At 38.5% G+C, this 26,582-nt stretch overlaps 1 protein-coding gene across 3 annotated transcripts; it reads right to left on the bottom strand.

The window, feature by feature from the left end:
• Window positions 1-848: 848 nt before the first annotated feature.
• Window positions 849-22,023, bottom strand: LOC111343056 (stimulated by retinoic acid gene 6 protein-like). 3 transcript variants are annotated; one of them, XM_088747780.1, is made up of 21 exons: window positions 21,885-21,992; window positions 21,075-21,154; window positions 19,761-19,812; window positions 18,810-18,895; window positions 16,632-16,774; window positions 15,938-16,058; window positions 14,097-14,145; window positions 13,541-13,681; window positions 13,035-13,120; window positions 12,847-12,911; window positions 12,395-12,456; window positions 11,119-11,227; window positions 9,966-10,041; window positions 8,487-8,562; window positions 7,555-7,603; window positions 6,970-7,096; window positions 6,257-6,364; window positions 5,373-5,536; window positions 5,129-5,245; window positions 2,942-2,989; window positions 849-2,124 (listed from the first exon to the last, which is right to left on the bottom strand). In XM_088747780.1, exons 5-21 carry the CDS (start codon window positions 16,657-16,659, stop codon window positions 1,952-1,954), a joined length of 1,599 nt encoding a protein of 532 aa, XP_088603906.1. In that variant the 5' UTR covers window positions 16,660-16,774; window positions 18,810-18,895; window positions 19,761-19,812; window positions 21,075-21,154; window positions 21,885-21,992; the 3' UTR covers window positions 849-1,951. The 3 variants fall into 3 exon arrangements, with proteins under 3 accessions (XP_088603906.1, XP_088603904.1, XP_088603905.1); XM_088747778.1 differs by lacking the exon at window positions 21,075-21,154 and having other exon boundaries at window positions 21,885-22,023; XM_088747779.1 differs by lacking the exon at window positions 21,075-21,154 and having other exon boundaries at window positions 6,970-7,033; window positions 21,885-22,023.
• Window positions 22,024-26,582: the final 4,559 nt, after the last annotated feature.

Here is a 26,582-nt window from a genome sequence, read left to right as displayed (position 1 = left end):
CTTTGTGGAGCAAATTGACCGGCGTCATCATAAGCCGCTAACGTAAAATTGAGCCCACGTTCCCTCCGGAAAGATGATTGTCACTTCCTGGGACGATCGATGGTTTCCCGAAGAAAAAACAACGGAAATCAAGGCTAAAGATTTAATGGCACATATTAATACGAATGAGGCAGGAAATTCTGTTGTATCTATTGTGCCGCGGTCGAAGCTTGGTGTAACGCAGTAATTTCTCTGCTATGTAAAGGTATGACGGCTCCTTAAAACAGGGAACGAGCTAGTGAAGAAAGGATGACCTCTAGAGAAGAGATGGTGTGACAGACGGCAGGGTGAGTATCGTACATATATGTCCCGTAAGCAGTTGTTGGGGGGCGATAAAACTCGACGGACGACTGTTTACGATTCAAATCTCCGCCTGTTTAGGGTCAGCATATTCATATAAAATGCGTTAATGATCTTTCATTTCATTTTCACCATGAGTCAACATTTTAGGGACCTGTGAGCCTTTTGTGTCAGCGGTTGTACACTTGAACAGGTTTCAGAGCGCTTGTTTTCTAAAGACACTTCAATTGAGTTATTGGACTTTAGATGTGGCAGCAAACTTCAGTGCAATACATTCGAAAAGATAGCGCGAAATGTGGGTATGTAATAATCTGTTTGAGGTTGTTACGTTTTAACAGACATTTTTTGGAGGGATTACATAGTTTTCAAGGGGGAACGAAGGGATCAGTCCTCACTAACAGAGGTTGCGGGCTCTTCCGTCCTTTTTCTAACCCACCCCTCCCTTCCCAATCTCCTCTCCTTTCCATAATTTCACAAGATTTTTTTTCTTCGATCAAATAACGATCCTCAAATGAAACAAAATTTTTACTTTTCATATTGAATTAGTTAGTTCGTACACTCCTTAGTAATGACGAAATGTAACTGATTTGAACAAATAATAAAGAAATACAACTGCTTTAAATATCTCGAAATGGGCGAAACTGCACCTATAATCAAACACAGTTGCCTCTATAAAATAAAAACCTGCAACATAGACAGCAACCTAAAACTCATACAATCTCATCCTGCAGCAAGTTTCCTTTAAATAACGCTCTTACTTCTATTCCCTCATACACCTGGCTCGTAGCCTAACGTCAATTGGTCACTCATTTTTTTTTTGTACTATATTACTTTTCATACTTGATATATTATATTAAGGAAAACTAATCAACAGATAGAATCCATATTCATTTAAAAGAGAAAACGATCGCTCTTTTGATCTATAGTCTAACTCTTTTACGAGGGTTTCAAAGGAAAGATTAATATTTTTCTGTGGCGATTAAAAGAAAAAAAAAAGATTAACCTCTTTTTTTAACACCTAACTGTCAAAATTTGTCAACTTTTTAACCTAATGGTCAATTTTTTTTGCCGTTTTACGGCCTACGGTTAACCCCATTGAGTCTCTCTTTTATAGTACCCTTCATTATAACTCGTTTCCTTCGGAAATCTTCAAAACTCGTCAACAACTGTATTGCCTTTCCACGTTTGTCCAATAACGTGACTCTTACTTCCAAAATTACAATTTTTCTCTCCTTTTTTTTTCTTTGTAAGTCATCATCAAAATTAGTGTCAACATTTTGACCCAATAAATTTTTAAACATCCATCCAGATACAGTGTATATGTTTATAGTCACTAGCAAAGTAGAGCCCTCCCTTTTGTGATCTAAACCCTAAACTACAGCAGATCTCCAGCGAAATGCACCAAACAGCAAACAGAGGAAACACTATTCTACCTTCTTCAAAACTCGTAATTAACATTTATCTAGATACAGTGTACATGTTTATGGTTACTGGCAATGGAGTGCTCTCCATTTTGTTATCTAAACCCAAAACTACAGCAAATCTGCGATAAAATGAGCCAAACAGCAGACAGATCTGGCACCATTGTGCCTTCTGAGATAGCCTCACACTTTTACAGTGGAACACCAGAGTTGACGCTTCCAAGATTCACAACAGACGCTCTGAAATGGCGGCCTCGGCTGCGGTAATTGACGAGAGATGGGTTGCGCATCAGAGTGACCGCCAGGAACCAGCGGTTGAAAGCCTTTTGAGACATGCGCGGCCGACGTACCTCCTGACTAGAACCTAAATGAGAAGGAGACAAACTGCGATTTTCCCCTCCGTTCGACCATAAATCTGACAAACCATCATCATCAGAGGGAAGTAAGATTTACGAAAATTATCTTGCCTACGTATTTAACGCTGTTGGGCGCGCTTAGAGACGTCAAGCGAAGGAGCCATAAAACTTAACCTCTCACAGGGGACCCGAACCTCCGCTGTGCGCTTTTACGACTCCGCTAGTTAGGATGACTTAGAATTCTCTAGTACCCAGGCTGCTCATCTGAAACTTCAGCCAGGTAAAACTTCTACTCACTTCTCACACGATTACTACGATCTAATGCACAGTCTACTGTTACCCTGTGTCTTTAAACACCAGCTACATACTTCACCGCACTTTGCTTGAGCAGCTTGCACGGTCTGCCGCGCTTTGAACCAACTCTGCGTAATTTGGGGTCTTCTGTTCCCTTTTCCGCTGGTTAAATACTTCCCCGCAGGGTTCAGTGCCAGGAAACTAATTGTTCTCCACGCTTCGAAACTGACACAATTCACATAACCCTTTGTTTAGTCGTCCTACGATTCTAGATCTCTGTGTTTTCATAATCAGTATTATCATACTTGGCTGAAAAGTTCAACTTTTTCTACCTAATATAAAATACGAGAAATAACACTATACTCGGCAGCTATCATCTTTCTTAAATGCCTTAAAGACATATTTGGACAGCAATAATAGAATGGACTAAATCATGCCCGCACGTGGTCCACGAGTGGGACTTCGTAACTTCAAATGGTAATCTTAAAATGGAAGTGATAATTCCTTTAATTTAAGAGAAGTATAACTAACCTCCCGTCTCTGGGCCAAAGGTACGATATACTGGCTTACACACGGGTCCTAAGACGAAAAGAAACTTTTTAACATTGTACTTGAAAACTAGTTATAACATAACCAAAGTAAAGCGCGCGCTCTGATTGGTCAATTTAGCGTCCCCCATTTGCCCATGGGTGTACGCTGCTGACGTGAGCAAATGCAAAGACTATTTTTCCGCGCTTTCTTGTTTTTTCTGGTCACGTAAGATTTGTTAAATAAAAGGGAACTCTTTAGTTACAGTGTATCAATGTTATGTTATAAAACAAATGGTAAACACCACAGCGTACACTATTGAGTTGTGGATCCACTTGGGAGGTTTGTTAAGCACTCAAGAAGCTAGAGTCGCTCTCGGCTATCGCCTCGAGGGACTCTTACGCTTCTTTCGTGCTTAGCAACCTCCCGCGTGCATCCATAACTCAATAGTGTACGCTGTGCTGTTTACCATATTTTAATTTTAACCCTTATACCCTAACCTAATTAAACAATAGAGTGTTTCTGTCGAGGAACTATCGGCTGATAGTTGCCCCACGGAAATTTGATGTTCTTAAAATAAATATGCTAGTTTTAAGAACATCAAATTTCCAAGGGGCAACCATCAGACCGATAGTTCCGAGACATAAACACTCTATTGTTTTTACTGTTCACCACTAAATCTTCTTCCGCGCCTACAGCTTTTCACAAATGTCAATAATTCGCAACCGTACATTGGCTAAATAATACGTTATACCTGTCAGAATTGAAAAGTCACTATTTTTCAGATCTGCCTAACTTCGCGGCCGTCAAACTATTCAAAACTTTTCATGGATGAGTACTATCTGTCCGGGTCGGACACATATAGCGGCGTTGATGGCAAATAACAACAGAACAGGTCATTAACCCAACGAATTTAATGACGGCGAAGAATTCCAATGTTTACAAAACCATCCGGTCGCCCTTTCATCATAAATTACGAGGCTTAGGGAGCCGTAAAAACCACATGATGAAAGGTGGTAAACGAAAGAAAAGAAAACAGTTTTTACGTACCTAACTCATTCACAAGCGCTTTTCCACGTGCGTAAAGGGGCTCATAAAAAATTACTACCGAAGGCTTGTGGTCTACTGACATACAAAAAAAGTGAGGTACGGAACGGACAAACATAAAACCTTGTTGAGGAATAGCCTCAACACTATCAATCCAGGTATTTTCCGCGGACAGGTACTATCCATCCGGGTATTTTCCGCGGGCGAACACTATGGGCTGATAGTGTCCCTCCACGGATGAACACTATCGCGTCACGTGATCGATTTAAACCAATAAGAACCGGACAAAATTTAGTGGTGAACTATAATGAGGCATATTCTCCATACTGTACTCTATAGATTTCCTGAGGTGCTGACAAGGAGAATACTTAAGCTATCATTTTCTTCTTTAGTTGATGATCACATATTTCGTCCATGTGACCTTTATGATTGATTCAGGGGTGATAATGTAAGGAGAAACTAGATTCTAGGCACTCTCTAAGAGGAGATAACTGTGCATGTAGGAATGTCTCCTAGAAAAGTAACCATTAGTCATAAACTCAATGCAGATGGACAGTGGATGAGGAATAGATGATAAGTAACCAACGAGTATCCAACGATGGAGAAATCAACAGAGTAATTTTTTTATCAAACGTTCTACGGTTTAATATTATCCACGAAACTCATAAAAAATGAAAAAAACAAAAAAAACAAAAAAACAAAACAAATATTTGTTACTCTTAGTGGAAAGAGCATTGCTAGCGTTCTGATTGGTTACAGAGTGCCAGTTATCACTTCATATACTGTATGTACTGTGATTTTATCTTATAAAGAAAATAACTGCGGCCTTTGCCTCCAAGCTATAATTGTCCACTCGCCCGTCCGCCCCTCGGCGCGTAGGTTCGTCTGTCCATTTATCCGTACAACCAATCAGAATCCTAGAAATGCATCATCCCAGCCTGCGTTATTAATAGTCCATTTCCGAATTTCTCTGGCCCCATTTTCAAAACGAGTCCTGGTGCTCATCCTTTCATATGATAATAAGTTTTCATTCACATGCAAATTAAACCCATTTTCGCAAGAATAGTTGAGCAACAGGCCTCGTTTTGAAAAAGAGGCCAAGGGTAATTCAGCAATGGGCTATTCAGGGGACACTTTACTCACGCTCTTCCTGGGACTGCTGATCGCTCTTTCTGTCAATAAGCAACTGGCAGAACACCAGCATCACGGGATGTCTGTGGGCAACCAGCACAGTCACAAAACCAACGTATGCAACGAAAGCTGAATGAGAAATTATGCGGGTTTAAAGTGAGAGTCGAACGTTATCTAGGATCGCATGGTTTTTGCGTTAATAGTCGCACTGACAACTTTAACAAAAACTTGCCTGTACCAGTCGACTGAATCATACCTTTGTCCCAAGACTGGAAACCCTGTATCAGTGATGTTCGATCGATACGAGAAATGAAGATCACTCCTAAGAGCATGCCCTTAAGAATTCGAATGGTGCAAGAAGTCAATCCAACAATTATGTTGTAGAAGAAGAAAAAATACGACAAGATGGAGAAAAGCTGCCTGAAAGAAAAGAAAAAAAACTTCAACCACAAGGACTTGTCCTTTCGGCTTAATGACTCGTTAAAAGCGATGCAGATCTGAGAAAAATGCAGATCAACCTAGGGCCTACTTCTTGCAAGTCCTCTTACGAGCCCAAACAGCTGACTTTGTTTGCCTTTTGTTCATTCAAATCTGGGCCGGGTTGTTCAAAGCAGGGTAAAGATAACCTAAGGTTAGTGTGAAAATTCAATTCATATCTGACAGCTTAAAAAGAAAATTCAGGTTTAATCCTTTTGTCTGCAATTTGATGATTGGATGTCCTAAAAAGAAAAGAGAAAATTTTCCCTAAAAGGCTTTTGAACAGAGAAATGAAGAAACCTGGATTCAAATTTAACCCTGGGTTAGTGCTAATCGGCCTTCGAACAACAAGGCCTTAAACATTAATTTTGAAATTCGAACAGTAAAAATATCCGGAACCCAAACAGGATGTCCTGGTTTTTAGCTGAGACCACCAATTCCTTCCGTCCGCTTTAGAGTATGCCTACGGGCCCGTGAAGATACTGCAACTCTAGAAAAGGACCCAGGAAGAAATGCTGAATCTTGATTGGTAGACCGCGGTGGTACACAGTTTCTTGCCAAACGACACAACACAGTGCTTTCGCCGATTAAAATCTCTCGATTACGGATGAGACTAGATCCCCTGTTCAGACAAGAATTCATTCATCTGATGTACAACAATACCTGTTATCAATCGTGACAGTGATGTTCGGATAAGTTGAGTCACAGAAGACGAAACGTGCGAGAAATAACTGGAACAGCAGCAGAAAAATAACCAAGGCAAGTGTGGGTCTGAAAATCAATGATATGCCTTGACTCAGTCCGAGGATAAGCACTAGACTGGGGCTTTCAGAGAGATTTTAAGTCACCGTGCGACCTACCCTGCAAGTTTGATACTTTATCTTAGTTTGAGGATTCAACTGTCTTTCAAGTTGCGTTGTGTTATTAGCTCAATGACATGACTTGGGAGGGCACTTATAGTTTATTTGTGGCCCGAGTACCATCATTTACGCCCGAGCGGAGCGAGGGTGCAAATGATGCTACGAGTGCCAGAAATAAACTACATGCCCGACAAAACTCATATGATTATCATTATTATAAATACACAAGGCCAAATCGTACAAATTCATTTGTTAAGGTATATTTCAGGGCGGCAAATGCCATTAACAGCCCGCAATTTGCCGTCTGGCCCATGAATAGGAGCGTTTTATAGAGGGCAGTTCGTCATTTGGTAACGTGTAGTGGCAACACTGATATTTAACATCATTTACAAAAAATAATGATCTGAATCATAAAGATAATAGGAATCAGGAGAGTTTCTCACTGGGGTTCTTAGGAGACAAAAGTCTCTACAAAGTTACGCAATTCACTACAACATGTACATCACATAAACTTACATGAAAGCTACTCCGGCGTCTTTCAATGCTTCCCATATTTTTACGCCAAGGACTTCTTCAGGACCTTTGAAAATGATCGCCAGAGCAATGGCCACAAATGACAAATAAATTGACAGCATAAAAAAACCTATTATAGAAAAAGGACAGAAAATTTAAGAGATCCCATTTGTACAAAGTGCACTGTATAGAAAAGAAACCACCTTCCAGTATTAACACAATTTAAAATTGGGGAGTTTAAAAAAAAACGTTCATGTCCCTACAATGACAATGTTGCCAATCTACTCTGGCTATACCACAAACAATCTACATCGCTTCTGATTCAACTTTTGGCAACGACTCAAAGGTTTCGTTTCATGGATCTACAATAAACATTCCCTCAAAAGCGACAGCTTTGTGGGGGTACCAAAAGCTAATAGGGAAAAAAATGTTATTTAGCCTGCTAGAAAGGCTATACCAACGTTGTTCTCGAGATTTCAAATTCCTTGTTCAACGCATTTCTCTTGCAGTAGGCAAAGACAAGAAAAGAAACAAAACGATGGTGTTGGACTCAAGACACTGTAAGATGTTCTATTGATTTTCTCATACCTATCAATGAGAAGGCGATCTGATATCCAGAATATCGAAGACTTTTCCCCTACAAAGAAAAAGGGAGAAAAAGAAAGGGAGGACAAAATATAAATGACACATTTAAGCTACATTTTATATAATTATTTTGGCAACCCATTAACTCAGAACCTGTGCATTACACCATATACAGTGATTGTGGAATCTGGTGACTAGTAGTCTAGACCGCAATGTTATTAACCTGTGGTGTGCGTTCAGCACATGCGCAGAGATAGTTCAAAAAAACATGTGCTCGAGTGCATGAGAGAACCGCCATGTCGAAACTTGTACTCGTTGTGTTGTTTTACTAAGCGTGGCCGCCCCGTTTTATTCTGTCACTGTTAGAAGTTTCTGATTAAGTATTCGTTGATTAAAGTCGATTAATTCAGTCTTGTGGTTTACACAGTGATCTTGAGGTTCACCAGGGAGTCGTATATTTTGCCTCAATAACAATCAATAATCAGTGATCACGCGTTATTCATAACAAAATTTAAGAGTGAGTCGACCCACATTTAGGAAATAAGTAAATAGGTGGTTTACAATGAGGTTCTTGTATAATTGTGAGAGAGACACCATGAGTTTGATCAATTCGATTTAGTTTGAGTTTTAAAATAGTATTCTCAATATCGTGAAATAAATCTTCATTTTCCAGAATATCAAACGGAGGTTTCTTCATTTGCTTTCTTCAAAATACCTTTTTTGGGGGTAAAGTTTAAAATTTATTAGGTATATATTTCATTCCAAGTTTCGACACCAACAAGCGAGGTAGCCTTTCTCACCAAATTCAATCGAGTACTAAGCAGTAAAAAGTTGTCTGGAGTTCTAGAAATTCTTCCTTTTTGAACATCATCGATAATTCTATATTTTTTGCTATTTTCTCTACAATAAATCATTATTACAATCAAAATACGAACCACCAAAGCTGAGGGTACCAAAAACACGTCCTGAGAAAATGTTGTTTGCCCTCGATAACACTGAAGCACGTGTTCTCTGAAATAGATTTTAAGACAATGGACGTGAGCGCATTGGTCCCAGAAATCATTCACCACAAAAAAACAATTCCATTTTGTGGGGTTGCATATTCACCGTCTGTAGTGTATTGGGAAAGCAGTAGTTCGCAAACATATCTGGGAGCTTAAAGTGTGCGCAAGAGCGAGAAATTGAAGAGTGGTGTACTTCGTATGATCGGAATAAAGCGTGTGTTTTTAAACCTTTGATGCGTGCCTTTGTGGCTTCACTACACCATACTGTCGATGATAGTACTTTAATAAACCAAAAAACAACAACAACATTATGGCCAAGAAGGGATCTTGCAGAAATGCATGCAAGAAAATTCACTTGAGAAAAATGCTTAATTACTTAATCAGTTTTAAAGCTGAAGAAGTATCGGTAGATTCACATGCGATAAAATAAAATTATTTCTTCCTCAATTCCTTCACGTTCGAAGAACAGACTACATTTCTAAAACTATTCCATGCACAATTCAACGGCCTTGTGTACATAAATATTTGTTTCACCTTGTTCATGGTTCTTGCAATTTTTCAGGAACTCAATCCAATGACTTTCAAGGACTTTTTAGGTCATTTTCAAGGACCTTGGCTCTCAAACTCAAGGACCTTTTGCATTAAATAGGAGCTATTAGAAATAAAAAACATTGCCGGCCGAAAGTCTAACGAGCGTGACTTCAATCGTGCACATTAAAGTGATCATGTGCTAGGTAACTACGGTTATTTTCAATGCCCCAGTCAGGTACAAACTCCGTAAAAATTGCGTGTCAAACATCATAATCGGAGGAGGGATTTGAAAGGAGAACTCGTTTTCGCGATTTGTTTTAGAAGCTTACACTTTCAATACTGAAAACAAAAGAAAACTTCGACTACGATTGATCTGCACTTATTTCCAAGGACTTTTCAGAAATTTTCGAGGACATGAGTCTAACTCTAAGGGTTTTCAAGTCCTTGAAAACAAAAAAATTATATTGAAGGACTTTCAAGGAGCGCGGGAACTCTGATTGTTGGTAGGTGGAGAAAGGAAACGATAAAATAACCGATTTCTCGTAAATTTGGGCCCATTACCAATGCTAGCCTGAACTAAAGGGATCAGGCAATCAAAATACTTCGCTGTGATTAAATAATAGACCTAATCGATTCATGTTATAGCAACCGGGATAATATTTGGTTCGATGGGCTGTTTGGTTCGAGTACAGACTTATCATTACGATACCAGCCTCGACTAGATCGAAACTTGATCAGCTCTTCTTTGACACTGAATTTGATGCTACCCAATAATTTATACTTACTGGATGGAGAGAGTCGCAAAATCGAGAAGTCTAACCAAGAACGAAACTGGCACACATAGAGCAGCAGAGTTTCCACACAAAGAAGAAAACTCACCGATGGCATTTCATAAAATGCAGCAACATCAAAATAGAAATGACAGCAGACAAGACAAGCCCTGCTTCTATCCCGCCTGCAGAGAAAATAAAGAAAACGCAGTCTAACAAGATCATTAACCATTATATTAAATGCAAAAATGAGCATGAATATTGCATTAAGTGAAGAATAATGATCGATCGCAAGAGTCAGAAAGGATGAATATCTCTCGCCGATCAAAATGACCAATAAATCGTAGAAAAAGAGGCGTTCGTCTTTTCCCATGCGCAGGACAAATCGATAAATCTGAAACCCACGAGGACTCGAACCCAGGCCTTTGGAATAGGGGAGCAGGGATGGCGCAGTGGTGAGAGCACTCGCCTCCCACCACTGTGGCCCGGGTTCAATTCCCGGACCTGGTGTCTCATGTGGGTTGAATTTGTTGTTGGTTCTCGTCCTTGCTCGGAGGGTTTTTCTCCGGGTCCTTCGGTTTTCCTCCCTCCGCAAAGACCAACATTCCAAATTCCAATTCGATCTGGAAACAGTGGACAAGAAGAGCCACCCAGTGGAAAGTCCATTACTAAATTATTACTTATTATTATTTATTTATTAATAGTGCCCCAAGGCTCTACCACTGAGCCATACAGACTCTATAGTGAGGTATGGTACTGATTGCTTAAACGTCAACGGTAGAGCTGCGGAGTGCGGAATACGAAAAGTTGGGGTCCAAGTCCTCATCGGTACTCTTTGTCCCATGCTCACGACATAACGAACAACATAGATCCTTATTCCACATCCTACCTCAAATTTTACATATTCTAAGCGAGTTTGAGGTCCACACCGCACGTTACGTGACGAATCTTTTCCCACTCAGATTATGGCGAGGTGCAAAATAAACGAAGTTCCGTAAGTTAAGGTACAGACCGAGAAAACGAGGTTAGTGAGATAATCATTTTCTCTCTAGGTTAAAGAGAGAAGGGAGAATATTTCAAATAAAACAAACTTTCCAATTTAGACGGCCGCACAGTGAAATACGGCCAACTAAATTGATCAGTCGTCGCGCACGTACTAACTAATTGGCGCTTAGTCCAAGCCCTGGTTGTGATATTCTTTTGGTTGTTCGTTGGTTTGCTGAAAAGTTTTTCCTTTCCTGTTTCTACACAGAGAAACTTACCACAAAAAACATCCAAACGGTTAGCCCAGAGGGTGTAACCATTATCTCTAAATTCTTGAACAAGAACCTTTCTTCTGAAGTCCACAAAGGAAAGCAACCTCATGCAAATCTAAATTTACAACGCAATAAAATAAATCAATAATTAGCATGACTGTTATTTCTTCCTATGGTTATAGTTCCAAAGGCAAAGATTTTGACGCGAATCAAGTCAGTCTGGGTGTTCAACTAAGGTTTGATGTCTCCAAAAAAAAAAGCTGGATTCCGTACATCAATCAGTCAAACTTGCTGGTACATTTTTTCGTACTTCAAAAAGTCGATCGATGGGTTCCTTTTTGTCTCATCCATGAGTCGTAATAAGATATTTTCGTTTACCCGACATAATTTGCAGCAAACAAATTACTATCAAAGGCATAAACAACTCCTTGTACATTGATAATCGGAGGCCTAATTTTTTTGACAGTTGTAAAATCTCTTCTTCAACGTAGGCGATGTAGGTGATCAAGATTGGCATAAATAATGTCATTCAGTGAAGTCCATCTGCAACCACAATATAAAATAACCCTTTAATTCTCTCAAGTCGTTACATATAAATTCTCCCTATATATCCAAACGTTATTCAGCGAACAGGTCATGAGAATACTTTAACTCATCAGAAGAAGTTGTTGATTAAAAATGGAAAAAGTGTAGTCAGGAGATGTCATGAGTTTTATGGAAAATTAGTTGCCTCTGACTGTTGTTAATTCTGAAACAGACGTTTCGGCTAATGCTTAAGCCTTCATCAGTGATATGAAAAACGAAGATCGTTATCATACGCTATTTGAAGTTAAAAACGTGACGCGAAGCTTGCGCGCGTAACTATGTATTTGATGCTCGCGCGAGGTCTGGGAACGATCACATCGTACTTCCAGTAGACTATACAGACCTCGCGCGAGCATCAAATACATAGTTACGGGCGCAAGCTGCGCGACACGTTTTTAACTTTAAATAGCGTATGATAGCGATCTTCGTTTTTCATATCACTGATGAAGGCTTAAGCATTAGCCGAAACGTCTGTTTCAGAATTAACAACAGTCAGAGGCAACCAATTTTCCATAAAACTCAGAAGAAGTTGTTTTCTTGATCTAACATCATATTCTTGTAACTAATTTACAAGGAAATATGTAGCGGCTAGAGGGGAGAATTAACAATCCGATCTTGGGAGATACAGAAATGAAGTAAGAAATAAAGTAAGAGCAGCGTTTCAACTAAATAAAAAAAAATATATTTTTTGACTCACCTGAAAGATTGTCAAGGCGCTCACCAGCGTTGTTGAAATGAACTGCGTCGAAAATTTGAAATCTAAATCCAAAGGAAAAAAAAATGGTTTCTTAATAAGTTAAAAGTAAACCCTAATAACAAGTTAAAATAAATAGCTGTCTATCAAGATATCATCTCCAAATTTACATGATTCCCGCTCAAGGCTGTACAACTTGGCGAGAAAAATTAACAACTCTTCACCAAAATGAAACACTGAGATAATATAGGACAAGAAAGATGATTTTAACACATTATTCCTGAAATAGTTGATAGGAATTTTTGGGGGCAAATTCCGCGTCAGTTGTTCGGAGGGAAATAGCAAAGGATATTCTTAGTTTGAGAGGCCAATTAGGGTGCGCGTTCGACACCATACACTGTTTTAGTATATAGTAGTATAAACTGTTTTAGCATATTATGTATGATATCCCATACCTTTCCTTGACTTGTAAACACAATGAAGCAGCCTTGAATACCAATTTAATTCAATCATGTTCTCCCTGTCGAAGCAAAAAGAGGGAATAGCGAGTAATTCCATATAACAACAGTGAATATGAATTAAGATTAATATATCTTAGCGTTGGGCAGCCCGTTCTCCCGGTTTATCGATCCCAACTCCTTACGAAATCGATCCTGGATTCAGAAGTTCCTTCATGTGAGCGATCTCCGTCTCTCTCGCCAAACAAGTATCGCGAATTTCACCGCCACCCTGAAAAAGAAAAAGTAATATTGTGATGACTTCTTGTGCATATTATCAAATACGATCATTAGACTTTGAATATTCGTGGTATATCTCACTTCTGTGGTAGAATAATTATGACCCTGTGTAAAAAGAGGTTGATCAACTAGTGCATTAAAGCTGTTAGTGGTTTCTGCTTGTTATAATGTGGTGTTCCGTTTAAGGCACCATTCATTTCAAATACACTGTTAATCAAGGTAAAATTTAAACAGGCTAGACCTTTAGTTGCCCTTATCTACGAGTAACTCAAGACAACTCAGGAAGGTTTGTGAGTCGTTGTTCGGAAAAGGACTACTTGTAATAAGAAAAACCTCAGCTTTGAAAACTCTTTACGATGGCCACTTAACGTCATCAATTTGGCAGATAAAAACAAATTCGCTTGGTACTTACCCTTGTTTCAGATGAGAACCACTTCTTTCGCACTTCACGATAGAGCAGGACACCAAATCTTATCCAAATGAATCCCAGACAAAGGTTGATTGGAACGAACCCCAAATACTTCAGAAAGAATGATTCCTTTGCGTTCTTTCCCTGTGTGAAAAAAAAACATACCGCGATAAATAATCAATATAAAAGAATAAAATCCATACACATACTTAGGTAATACATAATTGTCGCTGAAAAAGAGCACGTGAGTACAGCACACTCAATCATATAGTCCTGTTTGTAGAAGTTTTTTCGGTAGAATTTGTAGAGATGAAGGGAAATCTAAATAAAAAACTGGGTAAAGAGACTTAAGAATGCAATGTATATGACTGTACTTTTTTCTAATAATTGTGCTGTACTGCGCCATGGATAAATATACAGATCTAACATGTTATCACAAGTTGATACGAGAAATATATATTGCAGTTGTTCACAAAAAACTCATTTTGTAAAAGACTTAATCTTAATGAAAAAGCCAAGGATTGAAAATTTGGTTTCCTTTGTTCGTTGACAGCCTTACCTTCAAGTACTTCACACACTGAAACTCCATGACCAGTTTGAAACTGAATCTAAAGGATACATTATGCTGGTTTGGTACTAATGTTTATAGTTATAATCGATAATTTAAACAGCCTTTTGTATATCTAAGTGTAAACATCAGGTATGAAACCTTGGTTGACTCAGTTAGGTTGACAACAATTGTACTATACTTAATGTAGCTATGCTGTGGTCTAATTGTCAGTGCAGTCGACTCCACGCCGAGAGGTCTGGGTAAGAGACATGCCCTGGTAAAAGTACTGTGTTCCTGGGCAAAAGACTTTCCTTTCAAAATGTTTCTCTCCGTTGCACCCAGGAGCATTTATCAAAAGGTATCAGAGAATTGTCGGGAAATTAAACCTGTAAAATTCTGGAGGTTTATAACTTTGTAAAGGACTAGCATCCCATCCAGGGTTGAGTGGTAATTAATAAGTGCTCCTATTTGCTTCATGCGACAAGAAAACTGGGATAAGATCTGACTGAGTGGGTGATTATGCTTAAGTAGACAACACAGGGGCTGCTGAGTGATCCAAGCCTGCTAACATTTCATTTTGAAGTTGTCCAATTTCGTTGATCATTCATATGCTCACAGACCTAAATTTAACACCAGTCAGTCCTTCCCAGTATTGTGTTTTATTACTACTTAGCTGTGCAAATGGGACTTTTTTTAAGTTTAACATAAAAGTATTGTGTCTTATTACTACTTAGCTGTGCAAATGGGACTTTTATTAAGTTTAACATAAAAGTATTGTGTTTTATTACTACTTAGCTGTGCAAATGGGACTTAAGTTTAACATAAATTCAAAGCAATTAAAGTTAAAGACCTCGTCATAAAGAATTGCCACTGACATTCTTTCTCCTTAATTGCTCAAGGTGTTGCCTGAGCCTCGAAAAAATTACTTCCAACTGTAACGCTAATTTCAAAATGAAATGTAATCATGCATGCAGTGTTAGAAAATATAGATTATTAAATCTGAACTATGGATATTGCATTTCTAGCATATTGATTGGTTCACTCAACCCTGCATGATCATCAGTTCACACTCTGAGTCACCTTATACAGAAACATGTCACAATATATTGGAAGCTGACAATATTTGCTGAAAATATTCAAAAGTTTAGGATTATAAGAAATTTGATGAAACAAGAATTCCATTTGGGCTACCTGTTGGATACGAGATTCACGGTCATAGCCAATTAGCTGCTACACACACCTCATTCGCTATTTGCCACCTCATATCCAATGCACACTCATGCTGGAAAAATTACTTCAAGCATTTCTTTGCCAGCAAGGAAGTAATGAGGCTTAGTACTATGCAAGCTGGTAAGAGGTCTACAAAGCTGTGTCTCACACTGATTATTAGTGCAAGACCCCAGGCAAACCTGATCTCATTGACTCATCCCAAATCTTCCCCTTGGGATGTTATAACAGGTGTATACTGCAATCTTCCCCTAGGGATGTTATAACAGGTGTATACTGCAATCTTCCCCTAGGGATGTTATAACAGGTGTATACTGCAATCTTCCCCTAGGGATGTTATAACAGGTGTATACTGCAATCTTCCCCTTGGGATGTTATAACAGGTGTATACTGCAATCTTCCCCTAGGGATGTTATAACAGGTGTATACTGCAACATTAATAATGCATCGGGGCATGTACGAAACAATTTCATGTAATATTTTCATTAACTACACAGCATGACATATAATGACAAAAACTTTCTGAAAACCACATTAAATCTATCAACTGACACATATACTGTTATTTTAACAATTGTTTTTTTTTTCCTTAGAAAAAAGGTTTCTGTCAGTAATAAACTCACCTGATTGTAACATAAAGAAAACCCATCAAGGACCCAAGCAGTCTGTTCTTAGTTGTCAGACAGGCAAAAAATGGGTAGAACAGGATCCCATATACAAGAACAGTGGCAACATTCTGAAAAACTAAACGGTCATGATAAATTATTTTTGTTTGTTAATTTGTATTTTTTTTTTCATTTTTAACAACAAATTTAAGAATGATAGTGCCTTATTTTGAATGAATAAAGGCTGATAGTTTCTAAAGAAACTGTTTGGGGCTGTGTTGGTGGGGGTAACAGAATAATTTGGATATATCAACAAAGTTAAAATGGTAAATTGGCCACTGTAACGATTACAAAAGCTGACGTTTCAAGCGTTAGCCCTTCGTCGGAGCGAATAGAGGAGTTGTGGGTTGTGTGTGCTTTTAAATGCAGAAAATGGAGCTACATTATTGGTGGGAACATGGCAACGAGAAAAACATGAATAAATTAGTGGAATAAAAAGCGTTCGTTGATCCCTGTGGGATTTAGACTGCCGGTTTGAAAGATGAGCTTTTGTTCAAGAGTTCTACGGTTTTCCGTGCTAAGTGTAAGGAAAGACAGCAGATTGCCATATGTTGCTTAGAATGATTAGGTAAATTGAAATGTCCAGAGCGATTGGTTTTGATGTGTCCTTGTCATTCCTTTCCACGTCACGAAGGTTATTTTGAATACTTACCTTTGACCCACCCAGCTGGGTCAGTCATCTGAAAAAGTCCATTTTTTGGATTGAAAAAAATTTGCAGGCATGAACTAGCAGTGGCTCCAAAAGTAACAGCAATGGTGAATCTGTTGCTAAAACCACCTAAAAAGTTAAATGGGCTAAAAGGAAACAGCACACCAGTGTAAACAAAAAACTGAGTGGGAGTCAGTCACTTCAATTACAATCCCAATAACTAATGAAACTTAAATTCAATAAAAAAATGCACCAACACTAATATCTACCCACATGTAAACTGGGATAATATAGCAAAACCTAGCTAGATTCAGTAGCAGCTCCTTTGAACAAGTAGCCAGATACTAGTCCCTTTGAACAAAATTAATTTGATTCACATTTTAAATATGTGAGAAATTCCCAAGTTGTGCATTTATTGTTTTTGTTTGTTTGTTTGTTTTTTCTCAGTGCAAATAAGAGACAATTAAAGCTTGGGAAAAAAACTTCAGTTGGTGAGTCATGTGGAACTGTTTTTTTCTTTTTTTTTTTCATCCTGTGCAGATAAGTTTTGAATTCAAGCACTCATGTGCATGGATTTTTTTTAAACAATGACACCTATTCCTTTCAACAAATTTTCCTATTTCCTAAATATAATTTTACCCCTCAGAGCATTTTCAAAATAAACCAACTTGGCTGAGGCAATTTCCAAGGCTGCTTCTCTATTTGCATTGCTTTACTACTTTCCCTTGGGTATAAATTCTAGTCTAAGAACAAATATAGCTTTAAAAGAAGTCACATGTCCATGAGTTTGTGAGAAAATAAACTTTTGCAGAGAATATTCCATTTCAAATATCTCTGAGCAACATGTCTCCTGAACCCTATTGAAAGCATCAGCCCCTTGGGACCTTGCAACACCTACTGGAAACATTGTACTTACTTCAATCTACTACTTCAAAAGTTGCAATAACTAACTTAATGTTACCCTCCAAATTGGCACATATGTCTCCTTATTATCCAACTACACTTCGTAGAGTACAAAATTAATAATGCCATAGACGAGTACAAATATCATGCGGTATTTGTACTTTAGAGTACCGGTTAAACAGGTTTTCTCCCATCGTGCAAGCGAAGAATTGGATTGAAGTATAAAAAAAAAATGGCACACAATTTGAATCAAATTTCTGACCAGGAAGAGTCAGAATGGCTGGCATATATAGATCCAAGTTTATTAGATAATTTAAAATCAAACGGAGAAAAATAGAAAACTGCAACATGAAATCAAACGGAGAAAAATAGAAAACTGCCACATGACAATGTGCCACTTCCCTTCCACTTCACATACTTCTGTCACGCACTCCCCATAAATAAATATCCGCAAAATTCACCTGCATTGAAATAACAGTTTGGCGTGTTGGATAAGAAATACCTTATTAGAAGTTTTGTTGTGTAGTATCACTGAGTATTTTTACTCGTTATTTGTATTTTGACCAACCCTTTGGGCTCGTCAAAATATGGCACAACTTGTAAAAATACATATATCTTACTAGACATTTTGTCGTGTAGTATTGCTGAGTATTTTTCGAGTTGTGCCGCATTTTGACAAGCCTGAAGGGCGAGTCAAAATACAAATAACAAGTATAAATACTAAGCGATACTACGGAACAAAACGTCTAATAAGTTATTTATCATCCAACACGCCAAACTGTTATTTCAGTGCGGGCGAATTTTGTGGAGATTTACTGACAGGGAGTGGGTGACAGAAGTATGTGAAGCGGAACAGAATTGGCGCGTTGTTGTGTTGCTGTTTCTATTTTCTTCATTAAATGAAGGAATTTTCTGGTGGTCAAGCTGTTTTTCTTCATTCGATTCATCCAATAAACTTGGATCTATATTTGCCAGCCATTCAGACTCTTCGCCATCGAAAATATGATTCAAATTGTCCTCCATTTGGTTTTTTTTTCGTAACCACACTCCAATTCTGCGCTTGCGCGATGCGAGAAAACCTGTTTAACCGGTACTCTACAATAGATGAGTACAAATACCGCGTGATATTTGTAATCGTCTATGGCGTTATTTGTACTCGTCTAGGTGTAGTTGGATAATAATCAGCAATACTACACAACAAAACATCTAATAAGATATATTTATTTCATCTCTATCCTTACCCATTTTTATTTTGTCATAAATCAATTCTATACTCACATTACCAAACCAGGGTATCCATTGCACTTTTGAAGTTTAAATTTGACTCTTTGTTTGTAAAAGGCCAGTACACAAATAATGGCAAGCTTGAAATAAATAAATAATTATAAAATAAGTTTTATTAGAGCTTAATGAGCAACTCATTTGTAACTTAGTGAAATTTCTTTCACCCTTAAACTGATCCCAGAACTGATTAACATCTAACTTCTACTGAAAGATATTATCCGTACATTATATACAGTGACGTAATATTTGTACTACTGGATAGCGTTGAAGGCAAAGTCTTCTTGGCTATCAAATTCAGAATATCCATTGCTATCCTTGCCACTTTGCAGCTCTGTTAATGTCCATTACCTCTAGCTTCACTAAATACCTAATTTGGTAATAATCCAGTGGACAGGTAATGAAAATACACAAACTTATCAGGTAGGGGTTGTTATAACTGTGATCAACACCAAATTCTCATAGCTAAATTCTGGGCTCGACACTAACTTTCCAACTTACTAGCCATTAATGGTTAGTGACCACTTAGATGTTGTAACATAATTTTAGTTTGTTTTAACTGGCCAAACTGGCTGGTCTGGAAATAAAAAACCACTGGCTAAAAACCAAATTTCTAATACTTTGTGGCTAATTGGCTACTTTTAGTGCCGATCCCTATAAAAATTTTTAGCTGGAAATGTGACTAAGCAGCATTGAGAGGGGAGAATTAATAATCAGATCTTGGGAGAGAAAAAAAAGCAAGAATATCAAATAATCTCATGATTAAGTTTCTTGACAATTACAATAGATTTTTATATTATTATTACCTCCTTTCTTACGATAATTTTTTTTATCTAATATGAACAATTTTGAGGCCACTCCCTATTGTAACTATATACTTGATCTAAATAGTATATAAATTAAAACCTTTTCCAATAACAATCTGGTAAACAGATCACTTCAACTTACAGCTGGACCAAGGCAGCCAAGATCAAACAGTACCTGGTTAACCACAGGACATCTAAATTGATAAGTGTGTGAGTAAAAAAATCAGTTAAAATGTGGTGGGAATTGAAAACCACTAGCCAAAATTGAATTTCTACTAGTCTGTGGCTTAAGTGGGCTACCATTAGTGTCAAGCCCTGGATGCGCACAAGTTGGCATTGGTGAGTTGAACCATCAGCGACTTGACTATAATTCTTAAAAACTCCCATGAGTGACCAAGAAAGAATTTCTGCTCACATCCTCGATACAACTTCACACAAGGCCTACCAGTAATGGTAATAAAAAACCACATCATTTAGGATACTAAATTTCCAACTAACATCATACAATTGTATGGTAGACAATAAGGGAAATTGAACTAAATAAATGAGATCAGTTGGGAGTAAAGGTATGTTTTAAAAATGCTATACAAAGAAAAGCAGGGACATGAAGTACTAGTTGAGATGACATCTGTGGCTGGCACATTCAAACCAGTACTTTCTGTACATTTATCATTCAGTAATTCTGTTCTTGGATTAACATCAAATAGGGGCCCGGCATTGGGGTCTATAAGAAACCACAAAACAGTGGGAAAAAATCATCATTTTTGCATAATCGCAAAAAAAGGTGATTAAATCCCAAGATTATAAAAATTTTAACATCCCAGACATCAAAACCTTGATCGATCTGCTAACAAGTGAAGCATACTGAGCGAACAAAATAACCTCATCACAGTATTTGTGACTGCCATGCACTTTGCTGAAGCCCAGGTGGCATGTAGCCCACAAACATGGTGCATTTATTTTCATACATTTCCAATGGTGGTCTTACCATGTAGTTGCGGAGTTTCAAAAACGAAAATTCAAGCCCATTTTTTCCAAAATGCTGGGCTATGCAGACTAGAAAAACTGGAAATTGGAAGACAAATCCTTCCCCAACAATTTGAGGCTGCCGGTGTTTTTCATATACAATTTTTAATTTTGCAATTTGGTGAAAAATTGAGGGGACCAGTTTTCAAGGGTGCAAATCCCTGTGGATTCCATCCCATTCTCTTATTTTTTTTTCCTTTTTACTATTTCTTGCTTCCACTTGACCAAAAAGTACACCTAAGTATCTTGTATGGATAGGATTAATCATTGAGTGCATCGCAACTCAGCGCTCCCCTCGCAATTCTCCTGCCCCTACTATAGCTGGTTTGCACGTCACGTCATCACCGCTATGTTGGTGGACGTAAACAATAGATATCTCATTAGCTTCTTTTGTTCGTCCACCAGTATTTGCTCATATCACCATTGTTACCTGCGTCTCTAGAGATTGGTTGCAAACCACCTATAAGCCTCATATTCAAGGAAGAGGTGACCTGGGCCGGGAGAGAACAGCTGCAAAACAACACACCCATATCATCCAAATTTCACGAACCTTGGACCGAAATTGTATTTCCTTGATTTCTACTATGATCTCAAATTAATCATCTCATGAGTACTCGGTTTTCAGTTCATTTCTATTAAAGTACATTATTAATTTCCAAGTCATGGCTCGTCTTAAAAATACCAAAATTTAAACCACGCGAAGGCAAATAGCGGAACGAGTTCTCTACACACGTGTAAGTTGTTTATATTCCACACAACAAAGTCTTGCGTCAAACACGTGCTAAAAATTTTCAGGAAAATGGACGACTGCTGTCGTCTTCCAGACTACAAATTAGAAGGACTTGGCGCGAAGGGATGACTTTTAGGGCCTGATTACATGAGCCGGGCTGGCCCTGTTAGGGCCTGATTACATGAGCCGAGGTAGCCCGGTTAGCCGGGCTGAATTCTTTTGTTTTCACGCTTTGGCGAACACCAAAACAAAAGAAATCAGCCCGGCTAACCGGGCCAGCCCGGCTCATGTAATCAGGCCCTTAGACGGGCTAATTTCTTTTGTTTTGGTGTTCGCCAAAGCGTGAAAACCAAAGAAATCAGCCCGGCTAACCGGGCCAGCTCGGCTCATGTAATCAGCCCCTTAGGGGGAGGTTGAAATACCACAAACCAAACAAAACAGCTGAGCAACTGAGCGAGCTTGCATGGCTCTGACGCGCTTTCATGAAAATATCGACAGCATGGTACTTACTGCTGTGAAGTGTCGTTCGCTGGACTATTTGCCATTTTCTAATCAATGGTGGCAACTGAGTGTGATCAAAATAGATTTCAATCTTGTTTGTCGGACGATATCGTGTTTCAAGCGCACTTCGGTTCCCAGAATTCAAACGTTCCTGCGATCTTTGATATTTCTCGGAAAAGTTAGCGGAAGTGAAATACTGGATTGGTGGGACTACTGGCGAAACCGGATTTCGTTCAACTTTGTTTGCTTGTTTTTATCCGAGCTGGGATCCCGGCCGGAATCCCACTGTCACCCTTATAGAAATCTACTGTGTACTTGGTAACACCAGCAATATTGCAAAAGCTGAATACGAGCTCATTTAACTCGAAACAGAAAATCTTGTATCACTTGTTTATTTCTTTATACTTGATTTTCTTTCGTGGCTTTGACGTTTTCAATAATTTATTTAGACGCCAAGTTGGGACTGGGCGTCAAACTAAATCTTTCAGATTTTCATTTTCATTTATCCAAAGTATAGCACAAATAGATAAACATCCTACCTTTTTTATGCTGGTGTGATGGTCGCTACAGTCAAACTAAGTGAAGCGTACCCCTCAAGATTACATTAATGAATCGATCATTTGGATATTGAACCCGCCAGTCGTTTCAAGAATGCAATAATGAATTTATCATTTGATTATTGAACCCGCTAGCCATTTCATGAATGCAATAATGGATTGATTATTTGAATATTGAACCCGTATCCGTTTTGAAAAGGCGCGGATCATTGTTCAAATTAGAAGTCCATTTCTGAAGTCCAATAAGATTGTTCTATTTGACGAGGAATCCTGAAAATGAACAAACTGCACTGTAAAAACACTGCGAAAACAGTCGATCGCAAACCGAAATAAAACAAGTCTTGCGATTGCTTCGCCCGTAAACTATTTTTTTCGACCATGAATAAACAAAAGAATTTCTACAAGTTCGTCAAGATGTAAATAGGGGAAAAAAGCTCTCGATAACATTCCATTTACAACATTTACCAGAAGTTCTACATAACACTCGAACTCACCTTTCCCGCCATGTCTGACGCCATGTTGAAATAGTTCCGATCCATCATTACGTGTTCGCATAATCCACTCAGAAATGGACTTCCGATTTGAACAATGATCCACGCCTTTTCAAAACGAATACGGCTATCGGGTTCAATATTCAAATAATCAACTATTATTGCATTCTTGAAACGGTTAGCGGGTTCCATGTTCAAATATTCAATTCGTTATTGCGTTCCTGAAACGATTAGCGGGTTCAATATACAAATAATGAAATCATTAATGTAATCCTGACGGGTACGCTTCACTTGTTTGACTGTAAACCGCCACATGGTTAAGTTGTAGAGCGCAGGACTGTCATGTACGAGGTCGAGGCTTCAACAACCAAGCTGGACCAACACTCAAGGTCTTAAAATAAGTCAGGAGAATGTACTTCCTTTGCTATGACATCTACCAATGGTTAGACTTTCTAGTTCTCTCGGAAGAGGAAGATAATTAAGCCCTGCATTGCGTGACACCTCGTCTCCTTCACCTTCTCTGTACTGGTTAACAGGGAATGTTAAAGAATCCTCACTCTTCTCGCAAAGAGTATAGGGAACGCTCGGTGTTCTGATTTGGCCTTCTTCCCAAATATTCGAAAAAAATGGAAGCACCTGAAAATTTTCGTTTAATTAAAAAAAATTGTGAACTACTCCATGCAGTTTTGCTAAAGTTCTCTGCAAAGGGTTGTAAGTTGTTTCACAGGTTATCAAAATGGAGTAGGATAATGCACTAGATAACTTAGATTATAATCCTTATCATTATCGATATCATAGTCAAAAATCCATTCTTTTCAGTTATACTCAGAGGGATGATTATATGTGTCAGATCTAGATTTATAGGTGTCTCCTTATTGAAACTGCAAACTCGTTTTCCTATTCAAATTGCGTGTTGTTTTAAATTTTCCCTCCCCGTTGCTAGATTCAGTGTTAACCTGAAAGAAGACTTTAGCTGAAAGAATGTCCGAGAATCATGTGTAGATAGAGAGCCTGGTGATATAAGTGCTCATTTTATTCTATCTGAGCAATGTTTTTTTCCTCTAAGCCTGCTGACACATCTAAACAACCACGACGAAACTCAGTCACATATCTACATTCGTATCCTAGCCGTTTGGAGAAAGTTTGTGATAGACTACTTAAACAGCCTGCCAAGAGTATCTTACAGTTCAGCAGTATAGCGTCCAAAGTACTAATCGTACATAGATACCGAAAGCATAGTCAAGGAAATCTTCTTATCAAAGATGCAGGTGATTTGTCGGCCTGGAAAAATGATAAATATCCTTGGAAACGTTAACCAATACGGCTCTAATTTGACGGGTAAGGAAAAGTTGAATCTGATGTTGTTCGACTGGATAACTTGTAATTCTTGGAAAGTGGGAAATTTCAGTACATGCAAAATTAAACTTTGAGATACTCAGATGCCTCATCTGTCAAAAATAAAAATCTACCGGAGGGGGGGGGGGGAGGTGGTGTGGTCAAGGTCAGAGGGAGCCTCATGGACACCGAGCTTGAATCTTTAAGGAGAAACGAAGGAGAAAAAAGGATTGACCGAGTAGGATCACGCCGGACGCGAGAGTGTTTGACTTTACACACGTAGCTCGCTGTGTTTGATCTCATTATTATCGAAGTCAGGAAGGTAACGTCACTGAGGAAGACGGCAACTAAAAAAAAGAATTGTTATTGTCAGTCATAATTTTGCGAATGGCTAGATGTGTTAACCGTCTCTTACGGCAGCCAACAGTAAAATGTGTAGGAGCAGCGATAAGTTAAACATAGGCATGTTACGCATGCAAGAGTTATTTCCTTTGGATGGGTGGTTTGAAATATGATACTTGGTAAATGATGTTTGTATTTTAACTCCGAGCCAAATAATTTCCCGTCCGGTCCGACATCGAAGAATGATTACATATCGTTTTAAGGAGTCGAGGTTGTCGAAAATATGCTCACACCAGCTATCAATTAGTTAAACTTGACCATCAGAATACTTCCATTTTGTTGTTCATATTGTTGTTACCTTATACATGGTTGATGGATATATTTTATTAGGCGCTTTGTTGTGTAGTATTAGAGAGCATTTTTACAAGTTGCGCCGTACTTTTATGAGCCTGGAGAGCGAGTCAAACTACAAACAACAAGTAGAAGTGCTCAGGGATATTGGCACCAAAGCGTCTAGTAAATTATTAATGAACCAACTACTTGTCCATTTCTCACAAGGCGTGACAAGAACAAAGAAAGAGAAGTGGTTCTCTGACATATCTTGTGCGTCAGCCTGTCAAACAAGCTTTCAAAACGGTTGAAAGCCCGCGCTTAACTCCCGTTGTAGAGCGCTGGACTGCCGTGCGGGTACATGATCAAGCCCCACACCGGACCAATACTCAGGGCCTTAAGACATCTGCATATGCCGGTTAGACATTCTAGTCTTTCGGGCGAGGATCGTGGGGAACGTAGCTCCCAGTTTCTTGGTCTGGCCTTGGCCCGACCAGCTTTGAGCTGAACCGGGATAGTCCGTCTGAGTGTGGCAAATGCATTCATACGATACATTTTCTTGGTCTAATGAAATGGACATCTGAGAGACCTCTATAACAGAATATTTCCTTGGGTGGATATCGAGTCCTCCATAATGTTTACATCGGTTGGTTCAATGCACATCGGTTCAACAAGGTAAATATTGTGAAGAATTTTTACGCACCCGTGTACATCTACATTTTGAGACGTTTGGTCAAACAGCATGTATTTGAAAAAAAGGGGGCAAATTCTCAAGAAACTGCGGTCTTACGTCGGCAGGGGGGTTTCCAAGATAAATTGGTTGGTAATAATAACGATGAATTTACATTGCGCCTTTTTTGAAATAAATTATTCAATAGCGCTTTACCATTTTAAACAAAGAGAAAGTTAGACTCTTAGAATTTAAAATGTAAAATAGGGCTAAAAGTTATAGGCTTTTTGGATTAGCATGTCGTAAACTGGTTCTGAAAAGTAACCAAGTTGGGAGCCAATCTTATCAACATTGGAAGCTTGTTCCAATAAATAAGACGGACCAGCAAAGGCAAATGCTCGATCAACAAAAGTCTTGCAGCTCGTTCGAGGCACCTCTGACGAAGCAACGTTGTTGGACCGCACAGAGCTTGTGGTAAAAACCCTTTTTACTGATGAGATCGAAGATATCACGCCATTCGTCAGTGCAAAAGATACTCTAAACGTCAGCTTAAAACTCCTTTCGATGGCCAGTTTGCGTATCAGCTAAAAATGATAAAACCAAATTAATGTTTATTATTTTGAGCTTACTACAGCGCATCACATGTCTCTTTTTGTCGAAGCAGAATAATTCTGGATCGAGAAGATTTTTGCTGGGCCCCCCAGTTAGATTGAATATTACAATCTTTGGGTTAGCCTATCTTTTTACAAGAAACTTTTGGCTGACCAAAATTTTACAAAGAAAATGCTGTAATATGGTGAAGCATTTTCTTTTTGTGCTTATTTTTATCATTTTTGTTATCAATCTATCAGCACCTTCGTCATCATCATTATTGTTATTACTATGGTCAGACTTTACTATTTTTTCCAATAAATAAAGACAAAATCGGTAAGGGTTGGTTTACGTGATATTTTTTCGCTAGAAGGGCCAGACCAGCTTTTAG

The sequence above is a fragment of the Stylophora pistillata genome, chromosome 2 (genome assembly GCF_964205215.1).
Source record: "Stylophora pistillata chromosome 2, jaStyPist1.2, whole genome shotgun sequence".
Taxonomy (NCBI): domain Eukaryota; kingdom Metazoa; phylum Cnidaria; class Anthozoa; order Scleractinia; family Pocilloporidae; genus Stylophora; species Stylophora pistillata.
This window is presented reverse-complemented; position numbering and strand designations above follow the sequence as displayed.